This window comes from Sebastes umbrosus, chromosome 13, assembly GCF_015220745.1.
Source record: "Sebastes umbrosus isolate fSebUmb1 chromosome 13, fSebUmb1.pri, whole genome shotgun sequence".
In the NCBI taxonomy this organism is placed as follows: Eukaryota; Metazoa; Chordata; class Actinopteri; order Perciformes; family Sebastidae; genus Sebastes; species Sebastes umbrosus.
Window position 1 is genome coordinate 22,185,089 of NC_051281.1, and position 14,193 is coordinate 22,199,281.

Sequence of the window (14,193 nt, forward strand, 5' to 3'; positions counted from 1 at the left end):
GCTTAACAAAACAGAACTGACTTGTCAGGGAGGGTTGTGTTTTTTTCCCACACAGGTGTATGAAGTATCACCCCATGTTGATGATGGTGCCAGAGAGTACAACATGCTGGAACTGGAAACACAGGTATGCCACAAACGTTGGCACGGATGCGGACAAGGCTATGCAGCATTTCATTGTGAGAAAAGATTTTTTAATGTGACATTTACTGCCACTCCCATTCATGTTTTTCTTCAGGCAGTTTGTGTCCTCTTATTAAAATGTTGTAACTGCACCCACAATAGGCTTGACTGAACACGTGTACTAGTAGCTCTGAGGTTAGATCGGGTCATGTGTGAAATCTAAACATGTTTTTAAAAACTATTGAAACTAAACTATTGAAAAATCATATTCACCCACAGCTCCTCAACTGTGAAACTGTTCTCCCTACTCAAAAAACTTTTTTTTTTTTAAATATTATGGCCTTCTCCTAGAGTAACTCATTGTAATTTGTTATATATTTTTTTAATTATGATCGCATTTTACTTCCTATAATTTTAATTTGACTTATTTTTTTAACCTTCAGCAACTGTATTTCTTTGTTTTGCTGCAAAGCACTTTGGCGTGTTTTTGAAACATGCATTATAAATAACTTGTCATTCATACTATAATTAGATATTAGGGATAGGAATCACCAGAAGCCCCACGATACAATATCATCACGATACAATATTATTGCAAACATCTTGCGATATGCTGAGTACTATATATTGTGATTTATTAGCTTTTTTCAACTGCAAATTGTGATGTGTCAACATCTGTTTTATCTAATGAGATACAGTTTTCACTTTCACTTCAATAATTTCCATAATTTCTTTATTGCAGCCAAATGGGATTGTCAGTTTAGCCGACAGACTGACTAATAAAAAAATGTTGCATCATGCACCTGATAAACTGAACTGTTTGTATTAGAGTCTATGTGTTTGCAATATTAATAGTTTATATAATATAAGATACTTGATTTCTGTGTATCGATACCATATCGCCACGTGAAATATCGCGATACTATGCTGTATCAATTCCCCCCCATCCCACCCCTATTAGATATTGCTTTGTTTCTTCTTGATTTATTTTGTATTGATATTATTAAAGATGCCACACAATTGAAATTATTTAAATCACTAATATTACCAGAATGAGTGATAAAATACTCACATATTCATATTTTTCATGATGCAGTAAAAAAAAATTCAAATGACTGCTGATCATCCAATTAGGAGCTGATTGATTGCTTGTCATGTGCTGACCTTTCAGAGTGCAATTTAAATCCACGGATGTCTCAGCTCCAAGAGGAGCAACTGTCATTCTTGGCCGTGGCTCTTCCTGCGCAGTGTGAATGTGAGCCGAGCCCTCCTCCATATATCCCCCCCGCATTAAAACCCTCACAATATGCCCAACAACTGCACGGCGGAGGAGAGAGAATGCCCGGTATGTGCTTACAGCATCACATCTCCTCTCTCCTCTCGCATGGACTAATATGGCCAAGCCAAGAGGGGATAGGACAATAAACACATACAGCTACTGTACTGTATACGCACAGTGTGCTTTTTTATTTTTAAAGGGTGAAATAACTTTCAAACAGCGGGTCAAATTATTTTAATGTGTTTTGTCACTGAAATTGATTCATGACTAATAGTGTGCAGTCATCTTATCTTTGTTTGTGTGTGATTAATCTTAAATGTAACTCAAGAAATACAAACAAATCTTCTGCTCTATATATAGTCCATCTTCAAGCAGGTGCTTGGCACCCCCACCAGAGGGCAATGGTCAGCTGCAGTGGAACTTCACTTATGCATTTACGTACTATAGCTTTGTACTGCTGAACCATCAAATTAACACTGTTAATGCATTGCACTTTATATCGTGTATAATTACCTCCTATAGCCAGTGAGTGGAAACAGAAATGGGAGGCTTTTTATGCAGTCAATTGACACTTTTATTTAGGATTTTTCCAAATAAGATTTTGTCTTGATGACACATACAAGTTAATTTTAAAACACTGATTATTCTCTTAGTAAATAAAAATGTTGACATATGTATTGCTACTTTTAAAAAGCTTGCTTAATACATATTCTGTTTGACTCTCTGTATTCTCTTTAAAACCCCCGAGTAGGCACTCAGAATTATAATTTATTTGATGTCAGCTTTACAAAGCCTGCCCTTGAAAAAAAAAATGCAATCAATAATTTCTTCTTTGGCTTTATTATTTCGTCTCAAGTTTGGCTGTGTTACAAGCCGGGCTTGTTGACTCTGTGCAGCATTTATCTGATCTGACACAGTTTCATTAGGCATTAGTAATCATTTCCATATAGCACACGCAACATTAGAGTACTCCTGTTTGTAAAACAGCAGATGAGGCTAATGCCGTCCTCTGGGGAGAAATTCAATATAATTCGTTAATTAAATGGAATAATTTAATTACAGTAACTTCGAAAGCATTCATCAATATAATTGTTTCTGGAGCCACCGTTATAATTGAGGTTTAAGTGAAAACAAGTCCGTTTCTAATGTTGGTAATGTGCTGACATAGTTCTCCCACCCTCCATTTGTTCCTCTCTCTGATCTTCCACCGTGCCTCCGCTTCTCCACACTGTTTTCGTTTGATAGCCAGCCATACCGCATCAGCAAGACCAAAACATTTATTACAGCCATTTAATTTAACCTCTCTACAGGCACGGACAAGAAGACGGAGATGATAGCACAGCCGCCACTGAAAGACTCTCGCTGTTCGCCTTTCTAATCTGATCCTCTCTGCTGCCCTTTCATAAAGACACCAGAGTATTAGCCTGACTCCAAACATACCTCCGCCATTTAAACTGTCTTGGATTTCACCACAAAGACGGACCAAATAGAGTCCAATTCATTCTCCGGGGGCCAAATAATAAAACATAATTTTAGTCTAATCTGCCTAAAGAATGTCCTCCGTTTGAAGTTGACAGTGCTCTATCTTCTGGGAGGAATAATTGCCTTTTTGAGTACAGCAGGAGAGGCCACTGAGGGAAGCCTGTCGAGGGCCTGCACCTTACAGGTGTGCCCTTGGACAGACAACCTCCTCGTTGTTCTGGAGAGAGAGAGAGAGAGAGAGAGAGCCAGACTGAAAGAATTCATCTGCCAGTTGAAACTCTGCATTCTCAGATCACCGTGTGGCCAAAGTGAAGCGAACAAAGACACACTGATCTCCAGTAATTCCTCCCGTCTGATACAGCTGACAAATTCTTGTCGTTAGAGTTTTATCATTTTGTTGGACAGGTTTGTGAAATTGACCTGCAGGTTGTAATCTGTTTGATTGTGGACAACTGCATTCGTGACAAAGTTACTGACAGTTATTGTCTTGAAATGTAAACGACACTCCTCATTCAGTATAGTGCAGGCTTTGTGCGCTTACACACACAAGCAGGTTTCAATACAAGTTTGCCATTGAAATCCTGTGCAGCCATTGATCATGAAGTTAAACATTGAAGGATACATCAATGACATTTTTATGTAGATGAATATTAAAAAAAAATAAAAAAAATACATCAATAGAGCTTTTAGAAAGGTGCCAAAGAAAAGTGTGGCTTTCCCAAAAAGAAAAAAAAAAGATTATGATTATGAATTAATAATTTTATAAATTTTGACTAGGGATGCACCGATACTGGTTGGGATATCAGGCCGAGACTGACTGAAATAGCTGGATCGGATATCGGTGACAACGTGGCCGATCTATTAAATTCCATTCTATGTTTATATACTATATACATTATATACTGACATTTTGATTCCTGTTTAAATTTGACAAATTTGTTGCTGCATTAAAAAGGTTTACAACAAGTTTTTTTGCCAAGTTGCTGGCGTACGATTTATTATTTTAATAATAAATAACAATTCAATAAGTTTATATCTATGTATCTATTTTGTTTTACAAAGTTAGGAAACTTATTGAGTTATTGATTAAACACCAGTATCGGATCGATACCCAAAGCCCAGGTATCGCTATCTGTATCAGGACTGAAAAAGTGAGATTGGTGCATCCCTAATTTTGACGGGTCCAAAATGAATGTTTTGTTCATCTCCGTAGAAGATATATCTGATGTTCGGTTCCCACTTCTAACAAGGCTTGTGAGCCAATAGTAAAACGACATTGGTATCACGTGCTATCTCTGGGTCTTCAGTGATCAAGTTGCCATTTATTGTGGAAAAAAATGGATAAATGGCATCTAAATTTTATCAATGTTATCAATTGCACCTTTAAATTGTAGCTATGGATCAGCTATATAACATAGTTATTTTTGGAGCCTTCTGTCTTAGAATAACTGAATCCCTGCTTCGTTTGTCAAACTTTCCCCCTGATTTTTAATGGGGCCTATTAATTGAGCAGAGAGAAATCTGTCCCTTTCTGAACATGGCATTGAAAGCTGCCGAACAGCTGTCCCAGCTCTGGAGAATCATATGGAAGAATGCATTATGGGCCTTGTTTGAATATTCCCTTAGATTTGGAATAATCAGGCAGCTATTCAGCAGCGAGATGGCCACGCACAGATGCCAAAGCACAGCTGAGGGGAGCACGGCGGCGTAATGCCGCACAAACACACACACACACACACACACACACAAAACCGACGGCGTGCAAAAACGCCAATAATGCAGGTGTGCTTTATTTCAGTACAGTGTGCTTAACATACATAATGGCTAAGACACTTTTCTTCCAGTCCTTTTATCTCCCCTTTTTTTCTTCTTCTCTTGTTCAAGGTGATCCTAGCTTTGCATATGGCTGATTAATCTTATTGCACAGCAGCGAGCATTGATCACAGAAATGATTAGAAATGCATTAGTCAGCAGACTGTTTGGAGTGGTCGGGTTTAAGTGCTGGTGCCAAGCCATTTTCCATAGGTGTCCATGTTTTTAATTTTGTTATATAGAATTTTGCAAATGGATGCATGCGTGCCGCCCAAATACGGCATCAAAGCTTTAATGCTTACAGACATAATTTAATCTCCGAGATGGCAGGCCTGATGGACTGTGTAGAGAAGGCATCCCTGCTAAATTCATTATGCTAAAAGTTGCTAGATCTCACAAGCTGATGAGAGAGAGAGTGTAGCATAACCTGTGTTTTGTATTTTGTGCTGTATAAGAAATCCATGGCTCTGCGTTGCAATGTCGATGACAGCAGACTCTTCTCTATCGGGAGTGTTTGCACTTGTTACCATGAAAGCTTTCACCAAGTTAAACAAAAGTGATACCAACTTCTACATACAGTTGCCGTAACCATAACCATGACCACACATTGTATAACACAGTGCTACTCAAGTGCCAATTTGTTTAAAAAGTGACACTGCCACCTAGTGAATCGACTTAAGATCATCTGTTGACTCGCACTTGAAAGTAACATCAACTATCGCTTTGGAAACAGCTTAATCCCTCACAAAATAAAAGTTAAACGCCGAGAAACCCAGCTGCCTTCACAACACACTTTTTCAAGCCTTTCTTCATTTTCCCCTGACCTCCCTGACTGCAGCCCCTCCTCCTCCTCCTCACTCATGGCTCAGACGCCTCCTTTAATCATGAAACAAAGTCTTTCTTTATTCACAAAAAAAGTATTTTCTTCTTCTGATTTCACAAGGTAATGGAAGTTCAAGTTCACTCTAAATGCCTTTTAGCTTTTTATATTTACTGTACTTTGGTATACAAGGACACCCACTCCAAAGTAAGTTGGGTTCATTATAATGACATACTTTGCAGAGATCATGAGTGTAGGGGAATGTAAGCAGGAAATAAATGATTTATACCATTATTTTACAGTTATAAAAGAGGAAAGCCGCAAAAAGAACTGACTGACATGACATATTAAAGGTGACATTCTAATTTAAATATAAATAATCAATCACGCTGCTTGAGTAAATAGGCTTGCAAAATTTTTCCAAACAATAAAATGCACGCAATTACTTAGCAAAAGGGACATCTTTACAATTAAAAAGCATGGCATCCCTTCAACAGCGGAGGTGCAACTCATAAGGGTCCCACCAAGACAACTCTTACCACATGTTCAACACTCCCCATTAAAAACCTGGGGAAATTAATGAGCTTCCATTGGCACCCTCACAACAAAGGGATCTATAAAGCAGCCTTAATGTTCTCGGGGAAACTTTACTCTTCAGTAGTTCCCAATCAACCGGTAGCAGCAGATTTTGTTTTATTTCCCTTGTAACCTACAACGGGAGCTAGAAAATGCTACTCGCTGCAACTTTACATAAATGTTATCCTTGATTGAAATCGCTTTGAGCTCATTCTTAATCAAAGGATTGTCGATAATTAACCATGTTGGATTGTCAAAATCTAATTACGTGTAAATATACCTTATATCTTTAAATAAAGGCTGAGCAGTGTGCTTTAAAAAAAATCTATAAATGTGTAAAAATATTGCCAAACAACATTTATTTGTTATATACTCGCAGTTCTACTAATAAAAAATGGACATGGGAGAACAAAACCCTCTCATGCCGCCAGCATTGATTCATACATTCTACCTGCTCGTACACAATTAAGAACACTTAGGAATCAAAGAGCGCAGAGGTTTGCAGAAAGGTATTAATTAGAACTTTATTTATGCAGATGCTTTGTAAATTTGCATAAAAAGCAATTCCACAGATGGGTTTATGGCAGTAATGACTGTTCCAGTCTGCAATAAAACATCTGCTTAATCACAACAGAGACAGTCAAATGGCTGCTGTGAAAACAGGCTGTCCAAGTACATCTCAAAGAAAAGTAGTGAGGTGAAGAGCCGGCGTGGACAGGTATAAGGAAAAAATAGTAAAGAGATTTAAGAGGAAAAAAAAACCTGTTCAAAAGCAGCGTTAGTTAAAAGAGACACACACTACTCCCAAACATTTGCTGGTGGTACTTTGAGCGCTCTGATGTTGAGAAAAATACCCTTATCGTGTTGGCAGAACAATCCACTTACTGTGTCTAAGAGAAGAGAGAATTTTGTACCAAGTCCAGCCAAGTCTTTGTCTATGTGTGCCAACTATTTTGAAAATATTCCACTTTGTGTCTTTTTAATCCGCGAGAGCCACACACAGATACGAGCACAAACACACACACTCTCCCTCACACACACATACACAGCAGTGTGGCTGCAAGGTCACTCCAAGTATTGATAAATCACCCAGCTGTGATTCCCTCCTGACAGCTCAAACTAACATCAAGCTGGATGGGGGAGAACAAAAGACCATCAAGCGGCCCTTTTCCTGACACTTTTATTCAATCACGGCCAGATTGCTTACGACAGCACCAGCAGCTGTTTCGTCTTCATCTTTCCCCATTTGATAAAGCGTGTCAAGTCATATTTCTGTAAGTACTTCACCTCACCCCATACTGTGCCGATCCGCAGCGATTCGGCATATGCACATTCCACATGAGGGGATCGTCAAATGGGTCAGGGAGTAATGACACCCCTCTGAAGGTCGCAGCACACTGGCGTGGGGGGTGGGAGCAGGTAGGTGGGTGGGTGGAGAGGGTGGGGGGCGACGACAAAGCAACAAGCTGAAGGTCAAAGATAAGAACAGCCGCAGAGATATCTAAGATAGCCAGCAGAAATTAAACAATGAGGGAAAGGCAGTCGGGCTTTGATTGCGTGATTGTGTTGTTTAAGAGAGACGGGGGGGTTGTTGGTGCTGCTTTGGGATTGTTATTTTGGGATCGCCGTCCCGTTCGGAGCGCTTCTGTTGACCTTGTTCCTCGTGGGATGGAGGTCTGTGACAGGGCAGGAGAAATATTGCAGATGTCTATTGTTTGTTTGTGATCAGACATCGGCCCACGCAGAAATGAGATTTCCATTTCGCAACGGCCTTTTAATGTTTACATTTAGATTGCCTTTACAGGCTCCCTGGTTTCCTGCGCAAGTGTCTGATAACAATCACAGGTGTTTGAGTTTATTGTAGGAAGGATGAATGCCATATTTATAAAAAAAATAATGACTGCAGCCAAGGACAAAGTTCTCAACACTAGCCTTGTTATTTTAGGTCATTAAAGGTGCAGTGCGTGTCGGATCTGGTGACACTTAGCGGTGAGGTTGCAGATTGCAACCAATTGAAACTTCTCCCGTGTGCCAAGCGTGTAGGAGAACTGTGGTGGCCGATGCAAAAATGCAAATGGTCCTATCTAGAGCCAGTGCTTGGTTTGTCCGGACTACTGTAGAAACATGGCGGGGCTCCGTCAGGAGGAACCGCTCAAGCCCCCAGGAAGAGCGCCAGGCTTTGAAGCAAATTTGTGGCCAAATGGTGGAATTACAACTTCCATGTCCGTCACATGATGCCATTGGGCCTAAAAATATGTTTTTCTCATAGACTTACATTGGGAGAGAGTCATCGTAAGTCAGGGAATAATTTTTTTTGAGGTAAATCAATTTCCCAGTACGAACACTTGAATAGCCCTTATTTAAATCATTAGGTCCTAAAAGCTGTCAAATGCAGTGATAGCCGAATCCAGAGTTATTTCTCTTCCTCCGTTCATGTAAATGAGCCCCAGTCCGAGGACTGGGAGGCAGAGTTAAAGGAAAACGCTAGTGCGCCTGCTCTGTGGGCCCAATGGAGGCGGAAGATCGCCGGATGATACTTGGCAGTCGAGCCATTCTGGCTTTATGTGCCACTGAGCAACTTTCATAGGAATGAACGGGCCCCCGCCTCCAACGCTGTATCCAGTTCTATATATACATCCATGGACCCACTCCGTATGTAGATATAAACGGCTCATTCTAAGGTAACAAAAAACTCATCGATTCATATTTTCAGGTGATTATACACTAAAGAAAACACACTCATTAATATGATATTCCATTTCTGCCAATAGATCCCCTAATGTTTACACACTGTCCCTTAAAGTCATGTAAGTGTTATTGCTACAGTAAGGTACTACCGTTGTCACCTATTATCTGGTGATGACCTGCAGAAACTTTCTGAAAAGTTTATAAAAATAGAATATAAAAACACAGCCGTTTCTATCTTCTGCATTAATTTATGCCAAACAGAAATAGCCTTCCCTGACTGGACAATCTAGCGTGTATCAAACTTCTAGCATACATCATTAGAAGAAGAAGAGTCACACCACCAGAACCTGCGCTGTAGCTGTTGGAAACTGTGTCACAGGGAAGATAGATACAGTAACACACCTGCTCAAGTCGCACGCCTTCTAGCTCTTTATCTGTCTCAGGATCACCTCTTCAGCATCTTTGGTCAGAAAAAAAAATGAGATCCTCTCGTGCTATTTTGGCCAGAGTGAACGGCCACTAGTTGTTTGGAAAAAAAGAGACATGTAAATCAGGTGGAATGTAGGAGACGCTCGTATCAAAAATGGGACAGCTCACTCCACTCAGACTTGGCCTGGCTCCCAGGAATGCAGTTAGCTAGCACACAATCACTGCCTATTCACGGTGGCACAGCTGCTGTGGACATATGTTCCCCACCAAAGGAGGAGGACATCAACCAGGCACACCTTGAACAGGTTAGCAGATGAATGGCGTTCGGTCCTTTGACAGTCTGCCCTCGTCTCGTTGTATTTTCCCTTGCTCAACAAATAAGTTCCTCTCTCCAGCGTGGCCTAAACTTTTTTCCCATTCGTTCATCCACGACAAACCGAGGGCATAAAACATGACAGTGACAATACTGTACGTTGGATAAAATCAGTGATAAACCTGTAAATAAATATCAGAATTGAGCGATGTTGCTCAATCATTTAGGGTGTTTCAGGGGGGACAATGGACCTCAAGGAACAGTAATAAGGAGTATTAATAGTGAAAGCGCATACAAAGACTTTTTTCCTAGCCCTCAGCAAATGACCAAATGTGAGAGAAAAGATTACATTTATTCATAGCTGTCTTTCATCAAGAAGCTTAAAACCCAAACTTCCAATGTAACCCCAAATTATATGCATATTGAGCTGACCTTTTTCACCCTTTTTCTTAAAGCCACGGAGGAGGCGTGATATGCAAAAAACCCACAGATCCTTCAGCTCATCATTTAGACGATTTCAGCACTTTTGGTTTTCCAGCTGTCCAAGGGTGATCACGTTAGTCGCTAATAGATAAAGAAGAGGCCCCTCCATTAGCATGGAGGTCATAATGTAAAAACTCCAAAACCTTGCTGTCGCTGCAGTCAGAGAAAAAAAAAAAAAAAAAAAACACAACACAACGCGATTTACACTTGAAATTCACTTGATGCAATGTCAAACACTTTTGAATGGAGAGACAGAGAAAGCGCTAGATAACTGCAATCCATTCTCACATTATCCATTGTTAACACTCGTGCTTTTTGTCACCCATCTCTGCAGCTATGACCTATTAGCTTTAGTGAAGTGCTCTGAGGCCACGGAGCCACGTGAAGGTTGTTCACCCATCCAACGGGGCCATTTACAGGAGAGAGACCCCAGAGCCGAGCTGCGGCAGCTCTCTAATGACTCTATCAGCCGCACTGATGGGAGCAAATGGCACCCAGAGATTTAAACGCGTTCCCTGAGCATGCATTACATTTGCTCTCCTTATTTTCGTTATTGTGTTGTAATGGTAATACATGAGTATGCATGTAAGGGCATTGTAAAACATTTGAAAATACATCATCAGATTTAAAAAGAAATATATTCAGCCCAGTGGGCAACCTCCGGGTCTAAAAAGTGAAGGCAAAGCAGAAGTGCCTTAAACGTGTATTATCTCTAATAGCCAGCAGGGGGCGACTCCTCTGGTTGCAAAAAAAGTCTCATTGAATAGAAGTCTATGTGAAAATGAGCCTACTCTCACTTGATTTATTACCTCAGTAAACATTGTAAACATGAGTTTATTGTCTCAATCCCTAGTTTCAAGTCTTCTTCAATACATCATGATTTTCATTCTGTAAATTATGGTCCCATTTAGAGTTAAATAGACCATAAAGCAGGGTATAGAAGGATAAGCAACATATTTTTTCCGAAATAAGGTCCCAAAGGTGGTCGTCTCTCTATAACCAAGATGGCGATGACCAAAATGCTTCACAACGGCAGTCCACAAACCAATGGGTGACGTTACGGTCACTACGTCCACTTTTTATATACGGTCTATCATTCAGCAACCCCCTCTTATACACAAGTTTACTCCCAAGTTAATACAGTATGATGCCACTGCCATCTGAAGTTGCAAACACATCTTCAAATGATCTGTAAGGTCTTTAACCTAAATACAAACTCTGTCTAATTATTGTGATCTCCAAGGGAAGCAGGGTTGATCTTGCACCTCAATCCAACAATTACAGGAAACTATGTGTTAGATAAAAACAGAATATGTGCTTCCCTTTGCGAGAGATGGTGCGAAGTCACAGGAGTATTCATTAAAGGCCTTTGTGTCCTGTTTGAAATAGTGCTGTTAAAGGCTTTAGCTGTGGGCATCTCTCTGGAAGAGATATAATGATCCTCCAATTAGAGACAGAATCATGAGACCTGTTTATTAGTCCTAATTCATCTCCTCATTGTGCTGAGCATATCAAATACCAAGCGGAGGAGAAAAAAAAAGAAAAATCAACAATTTGCCCACCGTAATTACAGATCTATTAATAGTTTCACAACAATGACAAGCAGAGCTATTCACATCATTTTCTGCAGTCAGGAACAATACCGCGGCACTGTCAATGTATCCATTAAAGCCTGCATTTATACCAGCTCGGTGACATCTTGCATTTCAAAGACGACTCTGAGCCTGTTCAGATAAATTACACTTTTTTCATTAACCAGAATGGTTTTGGTATTATTAATTCTAAATGGATTTTCAGACACCCTCTCTACATTTGTAGCTTATCATACAATAGCAGGCTTTTGCGGCTGTAAAGGTATTTTCAATTAAGAACAAGAAAATGACAAAAAAAAAAGCTGCAATGCATTGTTGAGGTTTTTGTTTCAGGGGTCTAAACGTAAGAAAAGGATATAATGTAGTACAATGACAAATACTGATACCTAACTTGAAAGGACAAAACACAGATTTCATAAATGTTATATATGTAGACAGTGAAGTAAATTAATATTAGTCAACTGGTTAACAATTTTCAACTTTTTGCTTGCACTTTATCAGCTGTAATGGTCCAAAAATACAAAATTTGTACAAATTGCCCCATTACTTTTTGTTTTGTTTTGTTTTACAATATCAAGCCAACCTTTCATTATAGGTCCTAGGTAATATGTCATGGTTATAGCCATGGTACACTGGGAATAATAGACCATGGCACTGGCCAGGGTACTGGTCATGGTGTAAATAGGCTGGTAACCCAATAGGCTACTATGCGTCCAGTACTATTTTGCTGTATTTGGCACCGGTTTGAGCTTAAATAATACAATGACATTAAATACATGGTACAAATCTACTGGATGTTACATGTTGTACGTCCATAACTATGCATGCATTTGTATAGCCACAATCCAGCTACATTACACCACAGTTTGCTATTTTTTATTTGGTAAATGGTAAATGGTAAACCAGACCATTCAAAGAGGAGCCAGCAGCAGCAGAGTAAACTTGGGGGTAACAGACGGTCGTCTTAACAAGGTAACCCACGTGTTGCACTCTATAAGTATCTTATGACAAACAAAATAAGAGAAGTATCCTTTAAAATCCTTCACAGATATTATCCAGCAAGACATTATCTTTTTAAGTTGAAACAGGACATCAACTGTTCATTCTGTGATGTACTCCCAGAAACTCTTCTTCATTTATTCTGGCACTGTGACCATAGCAAAAGGCTGTGGAAGGACTTGAGTAGATTCATTATTGATAATATTGACCCTGATTTTATTTTATGTCTAGAGACTGTTTCGTTTGGTTTCCATAAAGGTAACAGTAAAATCAAAGAACATTATATTATTAATCTGATTATTCTCTTAGCTATATTTCATATACATAAATCCAAATTTAGCAAATCTAAACCTTCATTTTTTTGTATTTGAACATGAAACCAAACAATACATTAAATTGATTCTCTCTTCCGAAAACAAAAAAGCTATTAGGACGGTAACTTTATGCACCTCCTTTAATATATTTATCTAAATGTTTATTTTCCCTGGCTTTGTATTTGTAAGCTGTTTATCCCCTGGCATCTGTTATTTTGTCTTGTTGTTCCTTTTACAGTTTTGCACGTCTTCGTAATTGAACCTGTATGACCAGTTTGTGAAATAAAGGCAATAAAAAAAAACAAAAAAAAAAAAACACCACGTGTTGCGAAAACATGCGAACACTCACGTGCTTCACGGAAGTGCGCAGGAGCATGCGCATTTGTGCCGGTGTGCGCGGGGTAGGAATATTCAGTTGCTACGGTAACTTCATTAAACGTTAGCTCAAAAAACCTCAGCTCGCGATAGTTTAAAAACGACTCACCTAGAAAATAACATTAAAGCTCGGCCAGTATCCAGCTATTACCGAAGTACGAAGGGACTGTTAGGTAAGCTAGCGTTAGCTATTGGCATTAAGTTAATAGAGTTAACAATGTTAACGTAGCTTAACGTCGGCTAAAGGCTGAAGTTGACCAACAACTCATTTAGCTAGAGATACATGGTGCTATGTTGCAGATATTGTTGGGTGGATAAAGCTAACCTAGTCTGTTTTGAACAACTGATGCTGAATGTAAGTACATTAAGTTCAGTAAGTTGTTAAAACTTGAGTAATGCAAGGCTTGTAAACATTAGTAATGTTTGTAAACTTAAAATGGCCTTGTTTTTTTGTCTTATTTGACTTCCACAAAGACAAATATTCCCATTCTTTCTTAAAAGTAAATAGACTGTGATGACTGCAACACTCACAGCAAGAAGCACACTGAAACATGCTGGAGGACCTGCCATGCCACAACTTTCGAAACATCCTGGTATGTACTGTACAGCCAGTAGATGATATATAACAGTTACAATATGTGTTTTCACTGTTTCATTTGTTCCTGTTCATCACAGATCAGACAAGAAACCATCACACTAATATTAGGGAGCAGGGCAGCTTATTCATAACATGTCAAACTGCAACCCAACAGGCAACAACAGATAGACCTAACCGTCTGATTTAGTTGTCCTGATTGCAACTGAGGCAAGATATAAATCAGAAATTGGCAACTCATGTACTACTAAAAGTTTATTGTCATTAAGGCTTTCAATCGATTAAAATATTTAATTGCAATTAATCACATGATATT

The 14,193-nt window shown here is 39.3% G+C and overlaps 1 protein-coding gene across 20 annotated transcripts in view; it reads left to right on the forward strand.

Annotated features, from left to right (window-relative positions):
* The first annotated feature begins 13,123 nt into the window (after nt 1-13,123).
* The window catches only part of dachd (dachshund d), a 138,952-nt gene continuing 137,882 nt past the window's right edge, over nt 13,124-14,193 (forward strand). For 4 of the 20 annotated variants that reach the window (XM_037789588.1, XM_037789591.1, XM_037789594.1 and 1 more), the window contains exons 1-2: nt 13,130-13,637; nt 13,784-13,875. In XM_037789588.1, coding sequence (XP_037645516.1) covers nt 13,834-13,875 — 42 coding nt within the window. In that variant the 5' untranslated portion in view covers nt 13,130-13,637; nt 13,784-13,833. Of the gene's footprint in view, nt 13,638-13,756; nt 13,876-14,193 lie in introns of those variants that run through there. The other 16 variants (XM_037789596.1, XM_037789597.1, XM_037789599.1 and 13 more) reach the window with 11 other exon arrangements.